This window comes from Centruroides vittatus, unplaced genomic scaffold, assembly GCF_030686945.1.
Source record: "Centruroides vittatus isolate TY-2023 unplaced genomic scaffold, ASM3068694v2 contig_10, whole genome shotgun sequence".
Taxonomy (NCBI): Eukaryota; Metazoa; Arthropoda; class Arachnida; order Scorpiones; family Buthidae; genus Centruroides; species Centruroides vittatus.
In genome coordinates, this window is record NW_027120658.1 from 5,586,568 (window position 1) to 5,613,920 (window position 27,353).

At 27.0% G+C, this 27,353-nt stretch overlaps 1 protein-coding gene across 1 annotated transcript; it reads right to left on the reverse strand.

Annotated features, from left to right (window-relative positions):
- Positions 1-11,558: 11,558 nt before the first annotated feature.
- Positions 11,559-25,314, reverse strand: LOC136976792 (calsequestrin-1-like). The gene is made up of 12 exons (XM_067272200.1): positions 25,060-25,314; positions 19,803-19,881; positions 19,089-19,192; positions 18,042-18,147; positions 17,432-17,505; positions 17,269-17,355; positions 17,075-17,167; positions 16,533-16,706; positions 16,353-16,427; positions 12,987-13,119; positions 12,611-12,913; positions 11,559-11,700 (listed from the first exon to the last, which is right to left on the reverse strand). Exons 1-12 carry the CDS (start codon positions 25,282-25,284, stop codon positions 11,657-11,659), a joined length of 1,497 nt encoding a protein of 498 aa, XP_067128301.1. The 5' UTR covers positions 25,285-25,314; the 3' UTR covers positions 11,559-11,656.
- Positions 25,315-27,353: the final 2,039 nt, after the last annotated feature.

Here is a 27,353-nt window from a genome sequence, read left to right on the forward strand (position 1 = left end):
TAAATAATTTAGAAAAATGTAATATTTTTTTATTTTTTCAAATTTTCTCCTCTGAAAAAATAGAAAAATTTTTAAAATATTTGTATTTTAGTATTTTTAATTCGATAAAAAAATAAAATAATTTTGTATTTTTTAACTAATTTTTTTCATATCTTTAAACTGTAATTTTTGTATTTAAATGTATAGGTTTGTATTTTTATAATTTGTGTGTTTTTTTTATATTTTTAATTTTTAAATTTAATTTTAAATTTTGTATTTTTTCTTAGTTTTAAGTGAAAATTGAAATTTTGTGTATCTTTTAAATTATAAATTTGTGTTTGTTTTTCCATTTAAAATACTGTTAATTCGAACCTTGCGGATTTAAATTTTAAAAAATTCAAAATAAATTTTGTATTTTTTAAAACTGTTTTTTTTTAATCAACTGCGCTCGAGAAAGGGTTTTAAATTCGGTAATTCGAAATTTGAACAGTACACAAGTAATTTAAAGTAGTAAAATGATTTAATTAATTCGTCTCGTTAATTGTTTACGATAATCTTAATTGGCCTTTTCTATCTCGTATATTTACATTTCAAATGTTAAAGCGCCTATTGTACACAAAATTAAATTCGCTGTTCTTTGAAGAACACTATAAAAATTTTTTAATAAAAAAAAATAATAATAAAAGGAGAAATGCACGAAGAACAATAATTATTTATGCAAATGCTTCATAGAAAATCTTTAGAAAATTAAGTGGATATTTCTATTAAAATTTTATAAATTATTAAAGAAAATTAAATAATTTATAAAATTATTCAAATGTTTGTGTTTAAAGTCTTATTCTTCGTATTAAAAATCTGTGGTGAGCATACAAATTAAAGGATAATGTTAAGGATCGATTAAGTGTGTGTTTGGTTAGTTATATTTTTTTTTTTTTTTTTTTTGGATTAAAAATACTTCTAATTATATTTTATCTTTTCGAATGTCTGTTTGTCTATTCAACAAATAGCTAAAAAGTCATTTAAGATGGAAAGAAACTTGATATCCATGGACGTCTGCTGAAAATTTTCCAGAGGGGGGGGAGCTTGAAGATAAATAATTACCTCAATATATTTTTATTTAATTCTTTTAGGTTTTCACTTACAAGTAGAGTATGGAATATAGTATAAAAGGGCAGAGGGTTACATATCTCAATCCCTTTTGCGATTATAATTTGTGTAATGTGATATGAAAAATTTTATTTTTGTCTTCTAATTATATATATATATATATATATATATATATATATATATATATATAATGAGCCTATACAAGGCCTTAAAAATCTTTTGATTTCTCCCACATTTAATCAGTTGAATTCATTCAAGCAATATCAAATTTAATTCTTAACTGTCAAAATTATCAATAATGATCAGAATTTGTTTAAAATTTAAATGGAAAATGTTTGAAACGTTTTAGCCGATATGATGCTGTTTTCAAGCATCATATTGGCTAAAAAATAAAGATGATCATTCGATTATATGCTTAACTTTCATTGAATTTATTTAAATTTTATATTTATATTAAATGTTTATATTTATAAACATTTATACAATTTAGAAACATAAATGTTTTGATGAATTTATACGAATGAAATATTTTTAAAGAAGAAGAATTAAAAGTAATGATTAGCATTCATCTGACAAGTTGATGCATCAAAATTAATTTTCAAGTTAACTTTATGATTTTGTTTTCATTTTATTCAATTAACGAATTAAAAAATTATATATATTTAAGAAAAAACGGGAAATATAATGAAAATTTAATATATAAAATTACCCTTTGAAGCTATTCAATCATTCGATTTTATAAACTTTTACCCTTTAATGTTCGAATATCATTAAACTGATAGGTTTTGTTTCCGTTTGTAAACAGTTAAATCATCATTTTGTCAATCGCTGGAAGGAAGAAAACCACTATTAAACTTGACTTTTACATATCTATAGTCGCATTTCTGTAAATAGCGTTTAAAAATTATTTTTAAATCGAATTCAACGGCTATTATAAAATAAAAAAGAAGCATTATTTTGTGATCATTCGTGCTGATCTATGCACAGTGATTATGTGGATTTCTCACGAGAGATCGATTCCGTTTGATTCAATGATCCGGCCAAAATTGAACAAAATGATATAAATCTTGCAGAATGGATTCCTAGAAAGGGTGCAATAATTTAATTTTAACATTTCTAAAAAGTCTTAAAGTTTCAATTATCATATTATTTAAAAAAATACTTCCAATCCGTTAAGTGTGCTGATCTGCATGATGTTTTTTAATGGAAATATTATTCCGAATAATAATTGACTTTTTTTCAGAGTTTGTTATTGAAGTAAACGAAATATACTTTCATTTATTCGGGGTGTTCCAGGTAAAAGTCGTGAATTGCTTTTAGATGGACGTGTTTTTCTTTTGTATAGTGAAAACATAAGAAAAATTATGGTTAATTATAAGAATTTGAATTAGACTACAATTAGGTCTTTAGTTAACTGGCTTTAGGGTCACCCTGTTATTAAAAAATTCGATAGTAGATTTTATATGCATATAAAATACAAAAAGTACAATTTTTCTCTTTTCTTTACCTTTACTTTTCGGAATTGCTTTAAGAAAAAACACGTTGAATTTTTACAATTTATCCTTTTTCACAGTGGGGGAAAAAAGCATACAAAAAATTATATATCGATTTGTAATTGGAATCTTCTCTTTTAAAGCATGGCTTAATCTAGGGACGATTTACTCTACTGATCTACCGCGGTTGGATATCAAAGAATTAAAAATAAAAAAATAAAAAATAAATTCACTAATAAGTATTTTTTATTTTTTTAAATCTCATCTTACCAACGATTTTTTATACAATTTTTTTTTGTATCAAATAATCAATATGCAAGAATTCGAAGAGATTTATACAAAATATTTCCTCGAAAACTTGTTTATTTTTTTTTCCTTTGGATGTTTCTACAAAGGTTTGTTTGTTTTCTTTTTTGTATTCGCTTCGTTAATCTTGACCAAAATTCTTTTCTGTAGACGGAAAACGTAATAAATCAATAGGAAAGTTATAAACTTTTTCATAGGTATGAGATATGTACGAATCATTGCATTCCAATATCCAAATGCTCGTAAATTTGTAAGTTGCAACAAAGAAATAATGAATATTCGAGTAAGAAAATATGGATTTTTAGTAGAAAAGTCAACAAATTAGTGTACCGATTGATGATCATCTTTTAAAAAATGATTGGTATCATCGATTAGAATCCAATTTCCGAATACGAATTGCATGTGGCAAAGACAATGTCCTGAAGTAGAGCAACTTGACTTTAAAAAATAAACTTACAATATTGAAAATTTGATATAGATCAATTTTTATTGTTAGAAACATAAGATCTATAACTAATATTGTTTCAATCAATCTTTTCAACGTCATCAATTCATTTTTTTTTTTGGGGAAGGGGGCTGGAAAACTATCTTTTTGCAAAAGAAAAAGAAGAAAATGATTCGTCGCTCGAGAAAGAAATACCTATCGAATAAGCCGTTTTATCAGTTTGTTTGATTTTCTAACTTCAGAGTTATCTAAAGTTTACTGGATTACTCTAGAGGTTGCAATCTTTCCAAGAAATAACATCATCGTGCAGAAAGTTTGCCTTTTTTTCACCCCCCTCAGATAACAAAAGTTGCGCGCCTTCGAGTAGATTTGCAGAGTTTAAGAGATAGAATGCTTGGTATTTTCCATTCTCTTTAATAATTTATTGAAAAATAGGTTCTAATTGTCTAAGTAAGAAAACAATTAAACAAAACTCAAGAAAGCAGTTACTTCTTTAATGTACAAAAGGAAAAAAGAGAAGGAGAATAAATCTACCAAAAAAAAAAAAAAATGTTTTTGGTCTTTGCAAATCGATAATTTCGGAAAGTACATCAGCCTCAAAAATGATTTTTCTAAGAAAAATATCTTAATGTTAGACAATATTTCATCGAATCGCATCTTTATTGACTATATATATATATTGAAGATTTTGGGCTCTTTTCCAGATCCGTATTGTTTTCCAATCTCTTCTACCAGAGATTGATCTTTTGCTTCCCTGCATAGCACCTATTTTAGACCAGGATAATTTATAAAACATATCCTAATTAATGTTTTTATTGCTTGAAGCATCATAAAAGAAGAATTGATTTAGTACATATGATGAAGGGGGAAAAAAATCTATCGATCTTTTTGCATTTCTAGACATTTTTAAACTTAAAAAAATTGCAGTTTTACCGAACGAGACTTTCATCTTTCTATATATAAAAAAAAAACTTTGTAAAGGTATGGTATTTTATATCTTATTACCTTCTTTAAAGTAAAAGAAGAAATGATTTAACAAAAGAAAAAATATTACTTTTATAAATGGTCTCGAAACACTAAATCCAAAATGTTTTCTAAAAAGGCAGTTAGATATTTTGATAAAATTCTTATATTCTCGTATTAAATTTTATATATATATATATATATATATATATATATATACATATAGTGAGCTTGAAAAAACAATAAATGGAATGTAATACATAAAGTAAATATTTAAAATATTTCATCAAAAAAATTTGTCTTTTTGATTTTCCATTTCTTTCCTAAGAATTTAATATATTGAAACATCGATAGTAATTAAGTTTTAGCAAATTTTAAAATTTAAAAAGGAAAAGGTAAATTTTTTTATTAACATCTGAATTTGAATTTATTAAAAAAGAAGGTCATTTTTCTGCCTGGAGAAATATTACAGAATGATTTGATTAAACACGCTTTTGTCAATAATGTTTACAATAAGTTTTCGATACTGTATATGCCAGAAGCATTCCAGAAGTTCCTTTCTAATGTTTAAAAAATAAAAACCTAAAAAGGAATAAAAATTCTTTACTCGAAGGGAAATGTTTTCCTAGATCAATGAAATAAGTTTCAGTTTTCCTTTTTTCTCCCCCTCTTCTTCTTCCTCCTATAAATATTATTATGTTCTGTATAACTTGTAGATATCCACCACAATCACTTAAATATATAAAATCCATTTTGGACTTATAATGCAGCCTATCAGCTTACGCATGAATTATCTATATCGAAGTAACGATAACAAGTTTATGAGGTAAACATTTCTCATTACGTACTTCACATCATATTCTTAATAAATAAAATATTTACCAACATTTCTGCCGCGGAAACGTCCATCATTCCAATTTTCCATTACAAAGAAAGCCGCGAATCATTGTTTAATTCGTTTAATTTACGGTTCAAATGTAATTTGCATATTTAAAGAAGGCAAACTCATTTGAATTTTATAAATAGGGTCTGTGTTTTATTTATGGAAAAGTATAAAAATTGCATACTCAGTAGAAATACCCATACTTTATAAAAGTTTAATATGCTTTCAGTTTCTGTACTTATATATATATATATATATATATATATATATATATTTCCTATTTTTTTCCTCTTGCAAGCGCATCTGTATTCTTCGATCCAATGAAAGCAAGCGGCTTGTTTCCTAAAAGACATGTCGTGATACTCTTACATTTTCTATTTCTCTCCTTTTGTGTTGTTCTATATCGAACAATAACATCTACCAAAACTTATTATTGAATTCTTTGTCAAATGTTTCGCAATAAATGGATTTTAACAGATATATAATCCATACATCTCTATAGTTTTCTAAACAAAATGTATTTATTTTCCAGCGCGTGATACCCCGAAGAAAAAAAAATTCATTTCCAGGACAAAAATAATGATTTAATGCCTTAAATTTTTTATTACCAAACACTCAAAAATCTCATTTTTTTACCGTTCATAATAACACATTTACAGATTAAATTTACATTAAAAATTCTCTTGTACTTCGTGGTGGTAAATTATTATAGTCTCCAGGAATCTATTTTTTTCTTTTGTATATATATATATATATATTATTTTATTTTTTATTTTTTTTAAAGGAAACATAATGAATTCTACTTCGCTATCTTTTCTGAAAACAAAATTCTAGGTTCTCAGAGGGATACTGTATATCGATATCTTGTGATTTCTCTCACTTCACGCTGTAGTTTCTTGAAAGAAAATTTATTTTCTAGTCATTACCGACGAATCCACATAAGAATAAAAAAAAAAAAATAGAAATTTATTTTTCCTTCTTTCTTCCTATTTTAAATTTCGTTTCGCTGTTTTAAAAATCGTTTAAAAATTTTAATTTATATTATACATTATGAGCTAATTGAAGAATCTTTGTTAAATTATAAATTTAGTGCATCTTAATTTCTACACAAATTATTTATTTACAGGACAATTACTATAAATATTAATAGCTACTCGAATTCTTCGTTAATATAAATTTTATATTTCGAAGTAATTTCGTTAGGGAATTTTTTTCAACTTAAAAAAAGTTTTATATCGGTTTTAAAATTTAAAAATTTTTAAATGTAAAAATTTCTAACGATGTAGCGAGTACCTTTCGAAAATTTAAAAATTTATGAGGTGGTTGCTGATTGGTCAAATTTCATTTTAGCATAGTTGATATTAGGCCAATGAATAGCCACGTCTCAAATTTGTTGGCTACAGATTTGATTAAAATTCAGGTAAAAATCTCTGTTTACATTTCTATTTTCTTCACTTCAAAAAAAAACAAGAAAAAAAATTACTTAAATTCTAAATTCAGAATTTCTGTTTGTAAATTATATAAAATGAATATAAAATATTTTAAAAAACTGTGTTTTATAAAAATATTTTATATGATTTAATAAATTCAATAAATGTATAATTATTAAAAATTAATTAAGTCAGAAAAAGGAATACATTTTTAATAACCATGACTTTTTGATACAAGGTTGCCCAAGAGTCACTTTGAAGTCTTAATTCTGTCTTATTTAAGCAATTTATTACTTAAAAATTATTTTTATAAAAATTTGTTGGTTTCGAGAGCCTTCTTGTTTAATATTTACAAATTTCATTCGAATTTCTTACAAAAAGAAAGACGGTAAACTAACTTTGGATCGCCTCGTATTTATTGATCAATCCACTATTGAATTTTAAATATTTTTATTCTGTTCTTTTAATAAAAATTCGAGAAAAACAATTAGACAATGTCTTCGAGATCAATAGTAAAATCGAAACTTGGATGGACGGGGAAATTTGCGAAAGTTTTCTAATTGTTTGTATGTGTGCACATTAAATCTCAATTAGAAAACAATCAGTGGAAATCTTATTAATGCAGAACTCTTTACAAAATTATGAAATCTTGCTATTTGAATATTCCTTAATAAGTTTACTGTTCTTTAGCGGCTCATCATTTCTCATTTAATGTTTTATTTGATCTCTAAATTACTGTTTGTTATCAAACGATAATTTCCAAGCAGTTTCAACAGAAATTCATTAACGAAATAAAACCACTGTACCCTATTGTAATTACTGTTACTATCGAAATAAACTGTATTTAATGTATTCTGTTGTAACAAATGGGGGGGATTGGCAATGCTACCTCGCATGTATACGACACTACCTTTTAATATATCTATCCAAGAAAATTATTTAAATAACTTCTAATTAAATGAATAATTATCAAAAATAAACGACAGGAATTATTTTTAAAAATAAAGGATATATATATATATAAGAATAATCAAAAATGAATTAATTTAATTATAAAGAAAAATGCAAATTTTCGATTAATTCTCGGGTATTTAAAAGGGGGATCGATTAATTTTATTTAATCTCCTGACGCGTGTTTACGTCATTCAATTTTTTTAAATTTAAAAGGAAAAAAAATTCTTTTATTCTAAACAAAATGCCTTTCTAAAAACTGACGGACGAAATTATAAATTAAATAATAAAAGACCATTTGTTAGGTTCTGAATGGAGGGGTGGAAACGATTTAAAAAATATGCACGAAAGTAAAATCGGTACCTCGATAATTACTCACACCGCACGTGAATAATTGTTGAATTTTTATTGAATACAAAATTTAAAAAAAAAAATAGTAGTTTAACTTCATCGTCATTTGAATTTTAGTCGAATTTACCTTGAAGATAGGATCAGCTCGTCTAGTTTGAGTAATTGGCTGACAAAGTGTCTTTCTATATGTCCCGAAACTCCATGGCCTGCAGTCACCTTTCACTTCTTTTCTCCAGATACTTAGCACCTTTTATATATTCTATCACCAAAGGGTATCCAATTTCATAACATGTAAACGTCAGATTACCTTTAATACGACTAATAACACGTAACAGAACGAGATTATTTAACTGTATAAGTATTAATTATTAAAAAGAAAATCATTGCAGTGTTTATTTCATTTTATTTAAGAAATTACGTTTTATGATTTAATAATTACGAGTTAATTTTTTAGATATTTTATGCTTCAAGTAATATTTAGAAATGTAAAAGATTTAAATATTTGCACGGAAAATAATGCAGGAAATTTTTTAAATAACTAACAAAACACTAATTCTAAACACTAGAGGAGTTTTTAAAAATTATTTTCCTTGTTTGATTCTTGATATTGAAATATATTTTCCTTATATTTTTAATGTATAAGTATCTTAAATGTTTTCTTCCTAACATATATAGGGGAATCTGGCCTAAAATGACTCACTGGGGTAAAACGATACACTAGTTATATCTGGAAAAAAAAGCTAGTATGCTGCTCAGAAGGTAGCAGAAACGATCATTACAAAAGTTTTGACATCACGAAGGGTCTTTTGTTAAAGTAAAAAAAAAAATCAAGAAAAAGTCTTCTCTGCAATATAATAATGTATGTGTATGCCATTTTTATCATTGTAGACTTAATTTTAAAATAATTGAAAGTAATGATTTCAAATACAAGTAATGTTCTTTACAAATAGCAACTAACCATTCCCCATCTCTGCAAGTTATGTTTCATTATACGTATTCACTGAGGGTAAAATAAGATCAGTTGCTTGACTATGTTGTAGGGCTTTGACTGAACGTTCAAGTTGCAGGCTAATATTTTATGTATTGATATCGAGTAATTGTGAATCAATTTATATTATTTATATATCACCTATCAAATTTTCTTACCATAATATAAAGACAGTTAGAAATTACAAAAGGAAGTCATAGATACAATCCGAGGACTAAATACGGTCATTCTAACCTGGCGAAACATGGCTTAAATGTGAGAAATGTTCTTTGTGGACACACAATAAATGTTTGGGCCTCACAAGAAAAAGAATAATTTTATACGCGATTTACGCAAGAATTTATTCGGATGTATCGTTTTACCCCAGCAACTACGGTAAAATGAAACAATATTATTATTTTTTGAGACACTTGTTACTTAAAAACAGTCTAAATTTTTCAGTTCTTGTTATTATTATATTGACTAATACAAATAATACTAATATTACATATCAATAAATTATTAAACATCTTATCTAAGAAAATATTTTTTTGTTTACATTTTCCGTAGTGTGTGTCACGTAGTATCCAAAATCGAATGTAGACTTGTGGCTTTAAAATACAACAAAGGGCCTTCCCTCTCGTTATCAAATAAATATAAAATTGTGAGGCTCTAAATTATACAATATTCTTGTAATTTAAGCTAAACAAATTATAGCGTAGGCCTTCGTATAAATCGTTCCCTGAAACCTAATTGTTTACACTCTATAACTAATTTTTTAATATGTCTATTTACAGAATATTTAAGTTTACTAAATTCGTAATAAATGGTCAAATTATTAGAAAATTAAGTGGAATTTCATCTATTATTCTTCTTTCTAATCACAAATTTAATTCTATAAAAATAAAATTTCGACTTCTATAAAAGTAACTAAATATTAAATACCTCATTATTGTAATAAACGAGTTAAATTTTAATTATTAAAGTATATAACCGAATTTGTTTACTCTTGAAATTATTCCAGAAGAGGTAAAACGTCTCATACGAGATAATGATTCGGAGTTGTCATTTCCTTTACCGAAATTTTCCTTACTTTATGTAATTAAATGTCGGCTATGACAATATTAAATACATTTAATCCATTAAAATTCATAATTGCTTCAATTATATCAAGAAGTTCATCGGATTTTAGACGTAACATCTAATTTATATCATTCTACACTTCGCTTCCTGAATTATAGATTTTCTATTTCTAGAAATATAAATTTAGAATTAATTCCCTAGAAAACTTAATTCTGAAAAATAAAAACTGATCCATTTTTTTTCTAGTTTTCTATTTTAAAAATCCTGTGTTTTACGTAACAGAAATAGGAAGGAAAATACAATAAATAAATAATAAAAAAAAGGTTGATATTGGATTTTCAATATAAGAATCTGTGACAAATTAATGTGAAAAAGTATTTAAACGAGTTTGAGCATCTCCAAAATTGCATTGAAACTTCTGCCTAGACCAGAAAAGTCATTTAACTGAATATAGAAATAGCTTTCGCCTTAGGCTCGTTCCATTAATAAAATAGCAAGCTGGAGTACGTGACTTTTACTTGTTTTGATTCTTATTTTGAAAGCAATATATTTGAAAAGTTTCCATATCTTTTAAGTAAGATATTCTTACTAAAAACGTACGTACTTATTATTGTTGTTATTATTATTGTTATACGAAAAATATCTCTAAATTTTTTAACATTTAGAATTTCCACATCCCTCTCTCTCTCTCTTAAATCTTTTATATACGAAGCTAATATTCTAAACCTAACGTTAAATATTTTATATTATTAAAGACATTTTTGAGGTTTATAAATTTAATTTATAATTTTCTAATAAATTTTAATTTTAAAAAAAAGCTATCGAAGAACTGTTAGATAGTAAGAAAATGCGTAACTTAAGAGGATAAAATAAGCAGAAAATTAATTTTTAAAAAATACCGCATAATTTTAGAGAAATTATTAATTCGTTATAAGTTAAAAGTTATACTAATTAATTTTACATTTCATCCATATGCACTTTTCTGTAAATTATATAACTAATTGATTATTTCAATAATAACAATAGTGTTTAGTGTCATCCCTTAATAACAGACTCCGTGTCATCAATTCTCGCGTGTAGAAGGAATTTCAACCCAACACTGATATAATTAATATAAGTGTCATTCTATCTTTTACATTCAAAGTGTTCAGTAACTGTACATCCGGATATAAATGATTAGATTTCTCGTTTCTCAATTTTATATATCCACACACAAAGACATACACCTATACACCTACACATACACACGCACAATCGTTTTTTTTTTCTTTTATATTGGGGTTGTTTTTGTAATTTTCTCGTAGACAATTTCTGTTGTTGTCTATCGGCAGTTCCTGAGAAGGGGCTGAGTACCACTCTGAGTTCACATGTTAGTCTGTTGTGAACACAGCTGGTGGTATCTCAGTTACCTCCCAGACTACTTCGACTGTCTGATCAGGTGGATCAAATCAAGAGTTAATATCTTCTTCGGAATGTCTGCATCAGTGTTTGGCAGTGTGGTTAGCTGGTTGTTAAATGAAAACAACAACCACTATCTACATTGCCGGAAACTGGTGATGAACGCTTCTTCGAAAGGAAACAATAAAAATAAAAATATATATAATAATACAAAAAAGTCGATTTTTATTGAAAAATAATAATAATTTATAAAACATTAGAGAAATGTTTAAAAAATAATAATTTTATAATAGAAATTCTTCATAATTCTTCGGTCTTTACAGCTAATTTCTCCAAGGGTACAACTGGAAAAATATTTTAAAACATTATGTAAAATATTAGCTATTAAATGTATTTTTTTTAAAATGCAAAAATGTTGAAATTATTCTCACCCGGCAAATTAAAATTTATTACAATTAAGTGCATATTCGATTACAGCTTCGATTTTAAGTAATGCGCTTATTTACAAATGAACCGTGCTGAAGTATTATTAGGAAGGATACCCGAAAACTTTTAAATAATTTATTGCACCGTCAAAAGGATTTGGTTCTTAACAAAGGCTTATCAAGAGGCTACCTTGTCGTTTACTGCCTGAAAGATTTGGAAGCTTTCCAAGTTTATATTGTTAAAACCATGTGCTCTTCACAATTGTACTACAAACAATTCAGCTATTTAACACTTCTAACAAAAGTTTCTTCCCTTAATGCAACTACTACGCGAAACAAAACGTTTTTTTTTTACATTTATTTTTTTGGTTTTTTCCCTTTCCTTCTTATGCCACACGCTTCAAATCTGTATTAATAATTATTTTCCCCAACCACGAGAAAAAAAAGGTTATAAAAATATTTTTCAATTATTCTACAATTTATCTGCAAATTTATTATTCCGGAAAAAACTGAAGTAATTCAGAAATCGATATTAGAAACAGGACATAATTAGCTGCAGAAGTTTTGTTTCTTGCCTTTAGCAATTTTGCTCCTTTCCCAAATGACATAATCCATGTGCCAGAGAACAAACCCAATCGCAATAACTATTATTTACTTTTTATCAACAATCTTGGCATTTCTATTTCTATCAAGGTTATTAGAGAAAATAACACCGAAGTAATAAATTAATACGTAAAACAAAAAGTTAATTTTATTCCGTTTCGGTAATATATTGCAATTTTTAAATAAAAAGAGAATTAATTATAAAAGTAAATAAGAAGAAATTTACCTGTTAATTTCACTGGAGTCGAAATAATTGTTGGATTTTCTTCGTCTCCGGTTATTTCACACACCCATTGACCTTCGTCTCGGCTTTTTTCTACTGAAATAATCCTAAGACTGCAAACACCTGAGGAAGTATCACCAACCCATTGTAAATGCTTGTGTTTGACGAAATTATAACCGATGTTTCGCCCGTCTTTCAGCCATACACAATCACCAATTGGGTTCTCTACCACGCACTCTAATGTAACTGAGTCTCCTTCGTTTACAGATTGAGACTGTGGTAATTGAAGAAACGATTGTCTTCCCACTAAAACAAGAAGTATTTTGAATTTTAAAAAAATAAAAAAATAATATTAAAAAAAATTGAAAAAAAATCTTACCCAACTTAACGGTCTGAACGGTTTTATTGATGACTGAACTTAACCAGTCACTTAACAGTTGTATATTTTCTTTCTCTGCGTTTTTATCTCCAGTAGTGTTGAGTAGAGACGTGTTAAACCAGGCATTTTCATTCTGAATCGATATATTTTAATACAATATTAGATACGGTGTTTAAAAGATTCATGATGTTTAAAATTAAATGCTGCACAGAGCATCGAAGGCACGCTTTTGTACCAATCTACGAATGCATTTCGTTGATTTAAACAGTAAAGAATTCTTCAACATATAAAATTTTATCCGGAATTATTCCCCTTGTGCTCCTTTTAATTGCAATGGAGATTTTGGGTATTTTGCCATTCGTCGGCAGTTGATATTTAGTATAAAAGGATTTCCTAAACAATCGTCCCCGTCGACCTCAATTTTTACTCTTACAATTACATTTAATTTAAGACCATTAAAACTTTTGCAATTTAGAAAATATTGTATTGCTACGAAGAGGAATTTTAATATTGAGATTTTCGTAGCCGAGTACAAATAGTAATATTGCTAAGAAGAATATTTCCAAAAGCAGTTAATTCTAATTACGTTTCGTTGCAGTTTCCGGATTTATTAAATATATTGATTATTAATATAAAAGGAAAGCATTTGTGAGTTTTAACCATTATCAGACTAAGGGACGTTTCTTTGTCGCCATTCAGTAATTGCAAACCATCAGAACAGAGTTTTTTTCTTTTATTTTAAGTCTTCTAGAGTAAGTGACAAAGAATTTTTTGAAAATTATAATTTAACTCGAGAGGGAACATTTGAACAGATTGTATTCAAAATTAAGCTAAAATTTATAGGCTATAAAGTTACATATGCCAACTGTCTAGCACCATTCTATTGAAATTTAAATAAAACTCCTCAAGTTTTGCATTTATTCGAAGTAAATCTTCGATTATATAAAGTCGAAAAAACAGAATTATACGCTGGTTTACCAGATATTTACACATCTAGAAATTTTCAATATAAGGTGAAGCTTTGGTTATACAAAAGAAAATGTAGGACAAATGTTGCAGAGTTTTCCACATGCTTTGGTAAAGATATCGATGCCAGTTCCTATGTTCACTCGAGGGTTTTTGTGTAAGTGTTTCGCAAGAAACATTTACAACGCCCCAAAAAAAATTCGAGCTATTTTCTTTTTGCCTTTTTCTTCTTTCCTATGCACGTGTACGCTTAAAACATTTATAAAAATTCGATTTCTTCTTGTACTGAATTAAAAAAAAACACCTCATTGATTGCTCCATCGTAATGCAATTTTGTAATCTTGGAAATTATCATCTAATTAGGACATAATCGCAGGAAACATTCCGCAAATATCCATAATAAATCCCATACAGTGGTGTATATCACGTCTCGTAATTTCACGTTGATTAAATTCTATCAGCGCCAACTATTTACGCGTATTTGCTTTAGTACACTTCAACTATTTTACCAATTTTGATGCATTATTCAAGGCGAACAAAAGAGGTTAAAATAATTTGTATTTACCATCTTTCTTTAACGAAAATTCTTTTATTTTTATCCCTTTTCCCCCTTTAATCGTGCCGTAATTACGTAACCTGAATAATAGTAATTTTTAATGGTTATTTATTGCCGTGTTTTACCACTTTAAGCATTACGGTTCCATCTTTTCCTCCTCCCCCCTCTGAACTAAATTACAATTAGTATCTTTAAATACATTTATATTGTGTTGTTTAGAAAATAAATATTCCGAAGAATTTTCGGTTTATTAAATTACAAAATTCTCGCGAAATTAATCTAAACTGATTTCTACATAAATTATTACTAATCGGTTCGATAATTATCGCGAGGAAAATTACATTTACGAAATTGCAATATTGCCAAACTCGACAGAATTGAGAGCATTTCGTTACACAAACGTTGCCACTTTTGGATACCTTACAAAAATTTAATAGCCTGGTGCTTTTAAAATTGGGTTCTGCTAGTTTTCTGAATATTTATATATTCATTGCTGTACGCCGTTTTCGGAATTAATTTATTATATTTTTTCGAATTTCCAATAAAATTTAATACTAAAAAATGCTTTTAATAAATACGCAACTTAGTTTAGAAAACGTAAAATGTCGCGGGTTCGGATCCCACTAGGAGTGGCAAAGTACAGTACATCTGTACATTAACGCAGTGGTGTAACCGTCTCTGTAAAAGGGGGGCATTCAATTTGTGGAAATCTAATCTAATAAAATCTATTAGATTTATTTTTTATATATATTATTTAATCATAAATCTAATAAAAACATACAGGAAAAGGGCTTACATGTGTATAAGTCCTGTATATAATGAAGGATCTATTTATCTTTAACTATTAAAAAATCACAAGAATAAATAATCATTAAGCATTCGTCACGAATTTTTGTGTGACGAATGCTTAATGAAGAGGGGGATTAAGGGGGAATATTCCGCCCCCTTATTCTTTTGTACGGGCGTGCAATTTATACGCTTGGTGTTATTTTATTTATGAACAACGCCATCCACTCGTCAAGAATATATTAATTTACTGGATATTCCATAAAAATGAATTAAATTAAGAATTTTCAGCATAAATTCTGTCGAAAATCACTCGATAACAAGTTGAAAAGATACCGAAACAACATTAAAATCTCTATCAGACATATGAAAACCAAATGAATATCGATTTGGCGAAAACATTAACCAGAAAGCGTGCAGCTAATAAAGACATCAGTCGAGGCTAGATAAACTTTTAATATTAATTATTATAAATCATATTAATGACGATTTAATCGCTATATAAAATATGTTTTAAAAGGTCATTTAATTTTAATCATTGAAGAAAAGTCATTTAAGTTCAAAGCAAAGTAAATTCTCTTCTTATTAAATTAAAAGCCATCATCGTTTACTTATCTTACAAAAAGATGCTAATTTTTCTCCTAATTTTTGATTATGTTAACAATTCGTAAATAAAGAAGAGTATCGAGAATATCATTCACCTAATTTTTTTTACAGAAATTAAGTCAAAAATAAATATTTTGTTTATGAAACGTTGAATTATTTATCTACGGAATTCTGGGGTGCTTTTCCCCCTTTTTCTTTGTTTTCCTCCCCCCTCTCTTGGATGGAAATATGTTTTACAAAAATTCTAAAAACTATCGGGTGGAAAGTAAACAGAGAAAAATATTTTGGATTCATCGATTTAACTTTCAAATTTGTAAGGAAAAATCGATAGTATTTATAAACGATGTTTTAAACTTTGTATTCGACTGGTTTTTAAAATCTGATGTAAGTCTTTTCAAACGTTACAAGATTATCAATCAAGATGGTTGATGTAAGATCTTACAAGGACTTACCGTAGTTAAATTGACAGTTCCAAAGGCAGGTAATATAGGAGGTATCCCTAATGTGCTCTCCAATACATCCATCATCTGTAAGCAAATATCCATTCGATACAAAAATATAATTGGTACACTACGTTGCAACGTAAAAAATGAAGAAGAAGAAGAAATAGGTATTAATGTAACATTACTTACAATGTGCATAGCTGGAAAAGTATCAGGCTCTATCCAGACAATATTTAATTGCTGGAATTCCGTGTTGTTGGTGTTATTGCGGATTATTTTGGATAAGAGACGGTAAAAATAAGCTCCTATTGGAGACTGCTGCTCTCCTATAGATAAGACTAGAATCCGGTTTTCATCAAAAAGCTGAAAAGAGAATATTATTATAATATATATATACACACATACACTGAAGTTCCTACACAATTTTCTGCGTGAAGTAATAATAAAGAAAAGGATTCTTTGTTAATATTGAACTGGAATACTATTTCTGTATCAAGAATAATTTAGTTTCCGGGAAGTATTTTGTGGAAGCGCAACTTCGATTTTTTTTCCTCTTCACCTTTTTGTGAGCGCTGAAAGAACTGGTCGATATAGGTGAATCACATTTTCTAAATATCACTTAGTAATGGTACAGAAAGTGCTTTTAAATAATGTTATTCACGTTGCTAAGGTATTAAATATAACAAGAAATCATGCTTATTTTCATATATTTTTTAGGAATTTGATATTACTGAAGGATCGTGAAGATTATGCTCCGTCAGTTTAGTGAGTACAGCTCCTTTATGACCTTGTATAAATGCTCGGACATCTTCAACAGAAGCTGGCTATATCAAAAAAAAAAAAAAATATATATATATATATATATATATATATATATAAGTTAGTTGAAGAATATTTAAAAAAGGGAATTCAATAATATGCTTACATTGGCTGGACAGGGTATGGGAGTTTTTTCTAGAGAACGATACAAGTTTATTTGTCCAACTGTATCAAGTTTCAGATGCTTGGCAACCTGTTCGGGGGGACCGTTGTTATCTTAATGACTCCGTGCAGACAAATTATGCCATAGTGAAAGATAAACGACCTACCGTTCGATCAAACACGACATAAAATGGGACTTCGGGGCTGAATTGAGAAGAAGCATCTTCGAATGCTTTGTAATCTGAAAAGATTTATATCTATATAAAATTTACTTTCGAGATGATGATAATTATTTTAGTTTTTACTCTAAAAAAAATATATATATATATATATATATTCTCAACTTTCGATTACAAGTTTATAAATTCCTCCTCTCTTCTTAATAAATAGTGGATATTTAAAACGGGGTTTAAAACTGAGAAGAGAGTAAATTACTGAGTTTAAATGTACTGTACGCAATAGCGAGGTGCAATCTATTAATATGACTCTAAACAACGGGTTCTACATTGATCAGGTTGTAAACTAAGCTCCAATACTCTTGATTAAACTAATAATAATAATAAATCATGTGCTAGTCGCATTAAAGTATCCGACTACTGCCTCCAAATGATTTATTGTAATTTTGCAAAACGTCGAATTTTCAAAAATCACAATTTTTCTTCATTTTCCTCCGACAATTTATAAATTTCTCATTTAAAATTTAAAGTGATTTTCGTTATAATTAATTAAATATTCATTTTTCTAACAAAATCTTTTTGTTGATTTCTCTCGACTCACCAGCGGTATTCTTCATAAAGAATCCAACAACTCGCGGTTGTTCAACAGCATCAAAAGCTATTTTGTCCAATTTTCCCGTAATGATATTTATTTGAGTTGAGTTCAACTGAAATGAAAAAAAAATAGAAGAAAAAAAAAGACGAAGAAAAACATGTAATTCCTATAGAATTCAATAGAGGAGTGAATCAATGTAATAAATTTATCTTCTACCAGATTAACATAAAATGGCAACAATTTTATTACTAGAAAGCCAATAATAATTGAAATATTTATTTATAATTATCACAAACTATTTAATTAATTAAAGTTTTTATTTTAATGTTTAAAATAAATTAAATGACGATAAATAGTGACATTTTTCCCTGATACATTAATTAACTTTCGCACTACTCCACATAAAAAACTGTATATTTTTTATGAGTGAAAATGTTTAGAAAAATGAATAGAAGAAAATTATTCACAAACTATAATCCGACACTTAATAATAATATTCAAACGAAATGAATTTTGATCATTTTAATATTCAAAGTTGACTGATTACGTTCAAAGTTTCACGTAACATAGAAGAAATTAATGTGGTTATTTAAATATTAAAGTCAAATTTTAAGCGATTTCATGAAATATCTTGTTTTTCAGATTATTTAAAAATCTTTAGCTTAATTTATCTTCCATTATTTCTTGTAATTTCAAATTTTGACAAGAAGAGAAATATAACATTGCCCTAAAGAATAGCCTATTATTAGGAATTCAACCACATAAAAACAATATTACTTTATCATTTTATATACTTTTCACATTAATAAATTCATTAGCATTAGAATTTGTACGTAATTAATATTTTCCATAACATTTTCTTAATTAAAACTCGATAGAATGTTAATATTTACAGCCGAAATACTACTTAATAAACTCGAGAATTTACAATCACATTTTAAAAGTCTTCCTGATCACTTTTAAAATTTTATTCCTTTTATTGCAAATCTATAAAACTATATTATTAACATAAATCTCGAAAAAAATAAAATAAAATTTACATTTAAAGCTTACCTTGAGTATAAACGACAAGAGAGAATTTGCTGATCGATGTCCAAAATAACGGTACTTTCTGGCATTCTTGTAAATATATACATCTCCAGATTTTAATTGTTCATCTGTCAAAATTACCAAACCCTTAACCACATTGTGTAAATTATAGAACCATGAACATGTTTCATACAGATAAGAATAAGTTATTGTGCAAGAGAATTAATAGGAATCCTACTGTCAGAGCGAAATGACCATTCATCTATCTTTGTCTGTAAATGCAGGGGGAGAAGGAGGTAGTTATGAGTTTTCTAAAAATTATTCTAAAAAGAAAAATGGTCGAATCGTATCAAAACACTTTTGTTTTTCATAAATGGAAATGCGGAATTTTGACGTTCTGAATATCATTGAATTCACTTGCACGATAAAACCCGTCGAGCTGCATAAACATCATCAACCTCTTTTATCTAAAAAAAAATCTTCCTTTTAATACATTTATCCCCCGAAAAAAAGAACCCTCTTCCGATCAAACAGCATTAATTTAAAACTAAAAATATATATCTTTTAATTTACGTTATGGAGAGTAAATTCGATTGATTCGTTACATAAACATTTACCGAAATTGCTGATGGAAATTAGATTTAGATGTGTTTGAGTTAGCAGTTTTGACAAGAAAATCGACTTATTGACGGTGGTGTGGGCCACCCCCTACATCCTCCCGCATCCGAATGAGCTCACCTGCTAAGAATTCTTTGATGACAGAAACGTCAGCTTCACAGATTAGAACATTTCTTTTACGCAGGACTTGGGCAGTCACCTGAAGAGATAAACAGCAAAAATGAGAGGAAAAAGCGCACAAGATAGCTTTATCGTTTCGCTTGATGTTCAGTTAAAAATGCTATTTAAAAAAAAAAAAAAACTAATTCAGACAACCAAAGCCATTTTAAAAACGTATTATTAACGAACAAATTAATTCGAAGATGTTGCGAGCTACAATGTATTTATAACGAGTAATTTATGCTGGGATTTTTACTCGTTTAGACTGAGAATTTTAATAATATTTTGGAAAGTAAATTAATATAATATTAAATATTCTTTTTATATTTTTCAGAAATTGCTTAATAATTATTTTTTTAAAAAAAAAGACATCATCTATCATATTGAAAAGGTCGAGTGTATAATTATTGCATATTTCTTTTTAAATACATAATTACGAGTGTAAGAAAATATTGCAAATTAATAAAAATCTGATACATTTGAACAAGTTTACTTATAAAATAAAATGAAATTTCGTATATTAAATCTATAAAGTTCGTATCTATAGATAATTAAAATTCTGCTGAGTGTATCTTTCCTTTAAAACCAGCCACAATTACTGATGGACGTCGACGTACCCAACCTTGAACACGTTCAATCAGTATCAAAACAAATGTAATCTAGAGCACGTACTCGTGTCAGAAATCAATTAAATTCGACTGTATTAAAGCACGATCTACAATTTACCTCAAGCACGTGCACGACTATCTTGAACATATATTAAGCTCGTATTCGTAGATACCTTTTGTTGAACACGATCCACAATTACTGCTCAACACGAGCCAATACCGCGAGTTCAACTAACCTCAAACACGAGTTCAATTATTAATGAACAATGGTAAACACGAGCTCAACTGTTTAATAAAGAGCACGACTGTTCTGAAATCGCAAGCCACAGTTTTCGTGAACACGTGAACGACTATCTTGAGCATAAATTTAACTGTTCCTGTGCGGAAATTTTATTGTCATAAACATAAACCAGCTCATTAATTATTTTAAAAAATAGAACGAATTAACTTACGATCTAATTTAATATCGAAGTCAATATTTAGATATTTAGGAAAAAAAAACGTAAAAGAAAATTGTTGAATATTTAAGAAACGAAAAAAAAAAATTCCTTCACAACTCTAAACAAATTTAATTAATTTAATTCATGGTCAGGACTAAACGAAATGGTCTGCTCAATTAGTTAAAAGTAATTGGACTTTTTTTTTTAATCTAGAAGCGATTTTATATGAAGAGATTCTAATAAGTTCATTTCAAAGTCGTTTAAATAATTGAATGGGAATATCAAAATTAAAAAAAGATTTTTCTTAAAATAAAAATATCCAGATAAATGGTTTATTGTTGTTATAAGAGATAAGTTATCATTTAACTTAGCTGAAATACAGATTAAAGCATTTATAGAAGAAAATCATGGTTTAATCAATTTAAAATTTAAAAAAAAATGCTGAAGTGTTATTTCTATAAATTGTGAAATTTTCTAAACTTAAAATTTTTGTAAACAAACAAATTTTATGCATACGTTTATATGAGTTACGTGTATATTCATTTGGCTCATAAGTTCGTAGTTATGTGACTCATAACTGGCTGTGCACAAAATACGTTCTTCTGAGTCACCTGTTCGCAATTTATGTATATAAATTAATGACTCATGCCACGAAATTTTCTTTATACGAACGAAAAACTGTTCAAAAATAATTTATTTTTCACAAAAACGAAGATTTATAAGTCTATTTCGAACTTGTAGAAAACTGCAATTTTCTATAAAATCTTCAAGTTATAAACAATTAAAACTTTCATGAAATCTACAAAAATTAAAAAATAAATTACAATATTTTATGAAATCTACAAGTTATAGAAAATTTTAATATTCTATAACATGTAGATTTCAAAATGTATTGACATTTTTATTCTTCAATTCAATTTTTTTTCCTGGAAAATTTAGTAATTAAAAACACACACACACACACACACACACCAGTGTAATATATAAACCAATAATACACTAACAAAAGCTTGTACTTTGTCTGATAGACGTTGATATTAACCTTGAACTTCATACTTGAATTATCCTGTATCTAACGTATGCATTAAGGAGGGGAAATGAAATTCTTATCTGTATTTTATAAAACAACTACTCGAAGATTTATATAGAGATATTTACGAGTTTGTTTTAAAATAAATAACTATTTTAACACGATGTCCTTTACTGTAAACTATTCAACGTTTGATTCGCGAAACGTTTTGATTCCTCAATAAATTTCCATTATCGTCACTAGATGGCGATAGATGTAAATACTTTAACAAATGAGCGCAAAATCGACCAAAATAATAGCCTACTTATAGCCACACATGAAACGATCCAAATTTCTCAAATTGACAATTTCTAGTGAATTAGAGCGTGACGTCGAAAGAACATCAATTGACCTCGGATGAATTTCCTTTTTTTAATAATTTTTTTTCCTGGAAATTAAATGTTTACACCAAAATTTTGGTCATGATAAATAGATTCTCGAGAAAAAAAAATCGCAAGAATCCTAGGTTAATTTTTAAAGATAAAAAATTAAAAATTTAATGTTTATTATTTGGAATTGTCTGCAAAGTGCTACTTTCTTCATTCCAAGTAATTTGGCCTAATCGGCTTTTCGCACCATTTGTTCCCTCCCTCTACTTTTTTTTTTGGTTACAGATTTTGTTTTGTTCTCTAATAAGCTGTTAGCTTGTTTTCTACTAAATCCTTAAAAAGTAAAATGAAAAAAATAAGACAAAAGCTCGTTATAAAGTTTTTTGAGTGATGCAAAATCGGATATTCAAATCAGTCGGCAGTAATTTGAGCCATTCATTATTTATTCAAGATTTATGCAATATTTTACATAATTCATACCCTAAAATAATACGCGTATACAAGAAAAATTTACAGTAAAATCTCTCAGTTCCAATTATATTTTAATGGAATAAAAGTACTTTTATTTTTAAAGAAGTAATCTGATGACATACTTGCCGATCTCTTTTATAAAGTAATTGATGTAAAGAGTCCAAGTACTTTGTTATTTACACATAGTTTGAATATAATTAAAGAATTTAGTTTTTAAAAAAGCTTTATAACTTTTTAATTTTTATTCATTTTAAATAAATTAATAAAAGTTTACATGCATATTTTACAGCAATACAGTTATAGTAAACAATTATAATTGTCGATACTGCTAAAAGCTAATCAATTTTTCAAGAAATATTATTCATTTTTAGAGTATAACTTTTTAAATTATTAAAATATTAAATGTATAACACCTGAAATTTCAGAAATATATTCGATTTTTGCTTATATTTATAAAAGAAAAAAAATGGCGGCCTTTACGGGTTACGACAGCTGTTTTTAGCTCGATTCAAAGCTGTAAATCACGAATTACACCCAGCAGAAAAATATAAAAATTCATATATAAATATATTAAAATTTTAAATTATTTTTTCATACTTGCTACATATTTTATTATAGAAAATATTAAATATAGATCTAACAATATAGTAACACATAATAAAAGTAATTTCTTTATTCAGTTATAGAATAAGAACTCTATAATATTAAAAAAAGATTCTTTTAATAAAAAATGACTTCATATATATATATATATATATATATTTCTTATATTCTGAATCATAACAACGTTCCTTAAGAAACCCATTTCATTTGGATATAACAAATCCTCATGTGTCATACTGTACAAGTAGACTTTGACATGTAATTTGCTAGAGTTTGTTCACCTGCTATAGCAAATATATGTGCAAAAATCAAATCACAAATCATATCTGTATGATTTGAAGCTTCTTGAAGCCTATAATTTTTTTATTTTTTTTGGAGAGTTATGCTACTCCACCCCAATTCGGACGTGAACTAAAAGTTGAATTACATGGCAAAAGTAGAGATTCGATTGAATGAATAATATTTTTCGAATCTATCCATCAAGTTAATTCTGGAGATCAAAAATTACCAGAAATAAATCTTTAAAAAACACCCCAAAAAATAAAAAATAAAAATATCACTTTAAATAGAGTTTACATATTAGAACGGGTTCTTTAATATTTTATAAATAATTTTAATACCAAAAATATAATTTATATTATTTTCTATACACGATTTTACTTCATAAACTGTAAAAAGTGAGAGATATGTCTTCAGATACAACACACATTTAATATAAAGGATTTTTTCTCTTCATATATAAATCACTCCCAGACTTATATAAACATTGGAATCTAACAAATCGAAATTTGTGGTTGCAGTAAAAACTTACTAAAAGAAGAGAAAAGTAAGAGAAAAGTAGAAAAAATAACTGCAATTCATTTCTTGATATACAATCAAATTTTCTAAATGGTCATAAGTAATGATATTAAAGTACTGAGGATATATGTAACAAAAGAATATAACAAAACATTTCATTGGCTATCAAAGATATTTAACGAATAAATTTATAAAAAAACAAAGATAATCAGTCAATTTATTTTGATAAGATGCAACATTTTTATTACACAACAGAAAACAATAGTGGGTGGATTCGTTTCTTTCACAACACCTATTTTCTGGTTGATTTTTGTTGATAACATCTGACAACCTTTATCAGATACCATTTGCCTTTTATTAAACTTATGTAGACGTAGCAAAAATTACTTTTATAAAACATTGTCAAGAAATTTAAAAAGGTCAAAGTTTAAATTATTATTTTCATATATACAAATAAGCAAAGTCTATAATTAACTTTCTTTAAATATAATTAAAATTTCGAAAGTTATCATTACGATTTACAGCCGTAAAAACTCAATTATCGCAATTATAATATTATAAAGTAGAATTTTTAATTATTGGAAAGGAAAATAAAAACTAAATTTAAATTTATTAATAATTTGTTTGTATATTTTATAAAAAATTTATAATTAAAAATAAACATATTGATTAAGATTCTAACGAACAAAAATGCTAATTACTACTTTTTAATAGAAGAAGAAAAAAAATTTTTTTGCAGAATAAACTTTTAAATATTTAAAATAATAATTTGAAATTCATCAAGTCATTAAATTTTAATAAATTTAACAATTAATTACTATTTAAGTAAGTGATAGTAATTAATTTTTATTTAAATCTCGTTAGAAAGATGTCGAGCAGATAATTTTCCAAAGTACTTACTTGGGTGAAGCTGTCCAAATCGTCAGAACATCCAGTAGATTGATGTGTCGTCGTGAAAGCGACGACTACTATTTCTGCAGAACTGACAACAGACGTGAAATTGTCTGCTCCTATGGTGCAGACACGTTTGACACCGTCATGTTTTGGTAGTTGAAGGTAAGTTAACAGCTGGCCGTGACAGATGGAGAAAAGAAGTATGACCAAACCCAAGCTCAACCTACTCATGTCGTCAGTCGACGAATCAAGGGAATTATCCGCCTCGTACAATGTTATTTATACTGTTTTCGCCTCTTCTATCAAAATATCTTATCCGGAAATACGAAAGCGTAAAGGGAAGTAAATACGTCATTTCCTATTTCAAAATTACAACCTTTAATCATAGAAGTTATCTAGTAATTTTTATATAGAAAATAATAAATTTTTTCCTTCTATAATAAATATATAAATCATCGTCTAACCCTCCCCCCTTAGCTTTAAATTGTATAACAAACACCTTTTTTACGTTATTATTATTATTTAAACTATAAAAATAATAAAATATGTTTAGTGATCTTAGATTAATAGTTATGCATTAGTTATTAATGTCGTTATTAATGACTGTAATGTTTGCCAAAGAAGTTTCCATTATTCTAAGTTGCAGATCCGAAAGTAATAAAGGAAGATAACGATATGTATTTTCGCGAAAACTACATCATTACTAGAGATGAACAATTTTTATTACTTTCATAAAAAGAAAAGTCGAATTTTTGTACAAATAACATTCCTTGTAATCAAATATACAACATTTTCTCGGCTAAACAGAGAAATTTTGCTAGAAAAACTAGAATAATTATTTGTTTTAACTACAAATGAATTTTAATTATGTGTGTAGGTCTATATATATATACACAAACACATACACACATATCGCTACACATTTGTGTGTGTCTGTATATATATTATATTATTTTATGTGTAATTTTGATTAAATACTATACTGTCAAACCTCGATGTAGCGACAGCATTTGTTCGCTTGGCACTAAATCCGAATTAAAGCCTCAAACAAGAAGAATTATAAAGTATATATAATAATGAAGTCTACGTACAAGTTGGAGTTTGTGAGTTTATAAGTCATGTAATTCGATGATGAACAAAATTTCACGTAAGTATTGAAGGAATACTCGATATAACATTTATGGGGAAAGCATTCTTTGTCATTTTACGAGGGAGCACTATATCGAGGTTTTGGCTGTACTACATTAAGTAGTATTTTGTATTATAAGGTATATTAATGGTAGTGTAGTGTATTTTAGGGTGTATTAAAAGCAGTGTAGTGCAGTGTAGCAAAATTTTAAATTAGATACTACTGTGTAACTTATTTATTTTATAGTATTTTAAAAAAATATAATTTTGGAGTAATATTTTATGTAAATAGTACTATATTCAACAAATAATACCGTAAAAAATAATAATAATGTTTGTAATATTTGTTGATAATACACGATGTATTTTTTTACATGAAAGTTTGTAAAATATGTAAAGAAAAAATAAAATAAAATTTATTATGGTCTTTAAAATGTTTAAAGTGTTTCGACATTAATTACTAACAACATGGAGATTTACGCTTAACATCTTTATGGGTGATGATCTTTTGTTGTTTTCTGACGTCACGAATTGTTACGCTCTTTAATCATAATAATTTATTTTCGAAATTAAATTTTCTCGAATAAATTTCTTTTTAATTTTCATACAATTTACAAAACATTAATTCTTTTATCTTTCTTTCATCTGCTACACCACGTAATTGCGACTAAGAAGTGTTATTCATTTATATTATTACTGTACATTATCAAACGTTAACTGAATCACATCATTTATGTATAAATTAACTAATATATTATATTAGTTAATTTATTATATTAGTTAATATATCTGTAAATGATACGTTCGTTTTCTATTAATCAAAATTTCATTAGTTAATTTCTATGATGATGATTCTCCCTCTTTATAATTATTTCTAATTTGATATCATCGAGGCATACAATAAAATTAGCTTGATTGAATTTTATTATTGTTCTTTAAGGCCATTTTATGAAGATAAACGCCATTAAATTCGATAAATTTTCTAAGAAATTCTGATAAAATTCTTTTATTCTTTGTCTTATCTTTCAATAAAATTAATAGAATTTTACTTATTTACTAATTAAAATTTATTTGAAGGATGTAAACAAAAATTAATTATGTATAAATCTGCACATTTTTCATTCGTTAGGAATTTTTATCCATGCATAATTTTGATTACTTATTCTACATTT

Bases quoted from the DNA above. Each gene is read 5' to 3' on its own strand.
- LOC136976792 (XM_067272200.1), bottom strand. From the start codon at position 25,284: ATGAGTAGGTTGAGCTTGGGTTTGGTCATACTTCTTTTCTCCATCTGT. The intron at 19,193-19,802 runs GTGAGCTCATTC...TAATTTTGACAG, and splicing joins CATCAAAGAATTCTTAGCAG to ATGAACAATTAAAATCTGGA. The intron at 13,120-16,352 runs GTAAGTCCTTGT...ATATCGATTCAG, and splicing joins GAACTGTCAATTTAACTACG to AATGAAAATGCCTGGTTTAA.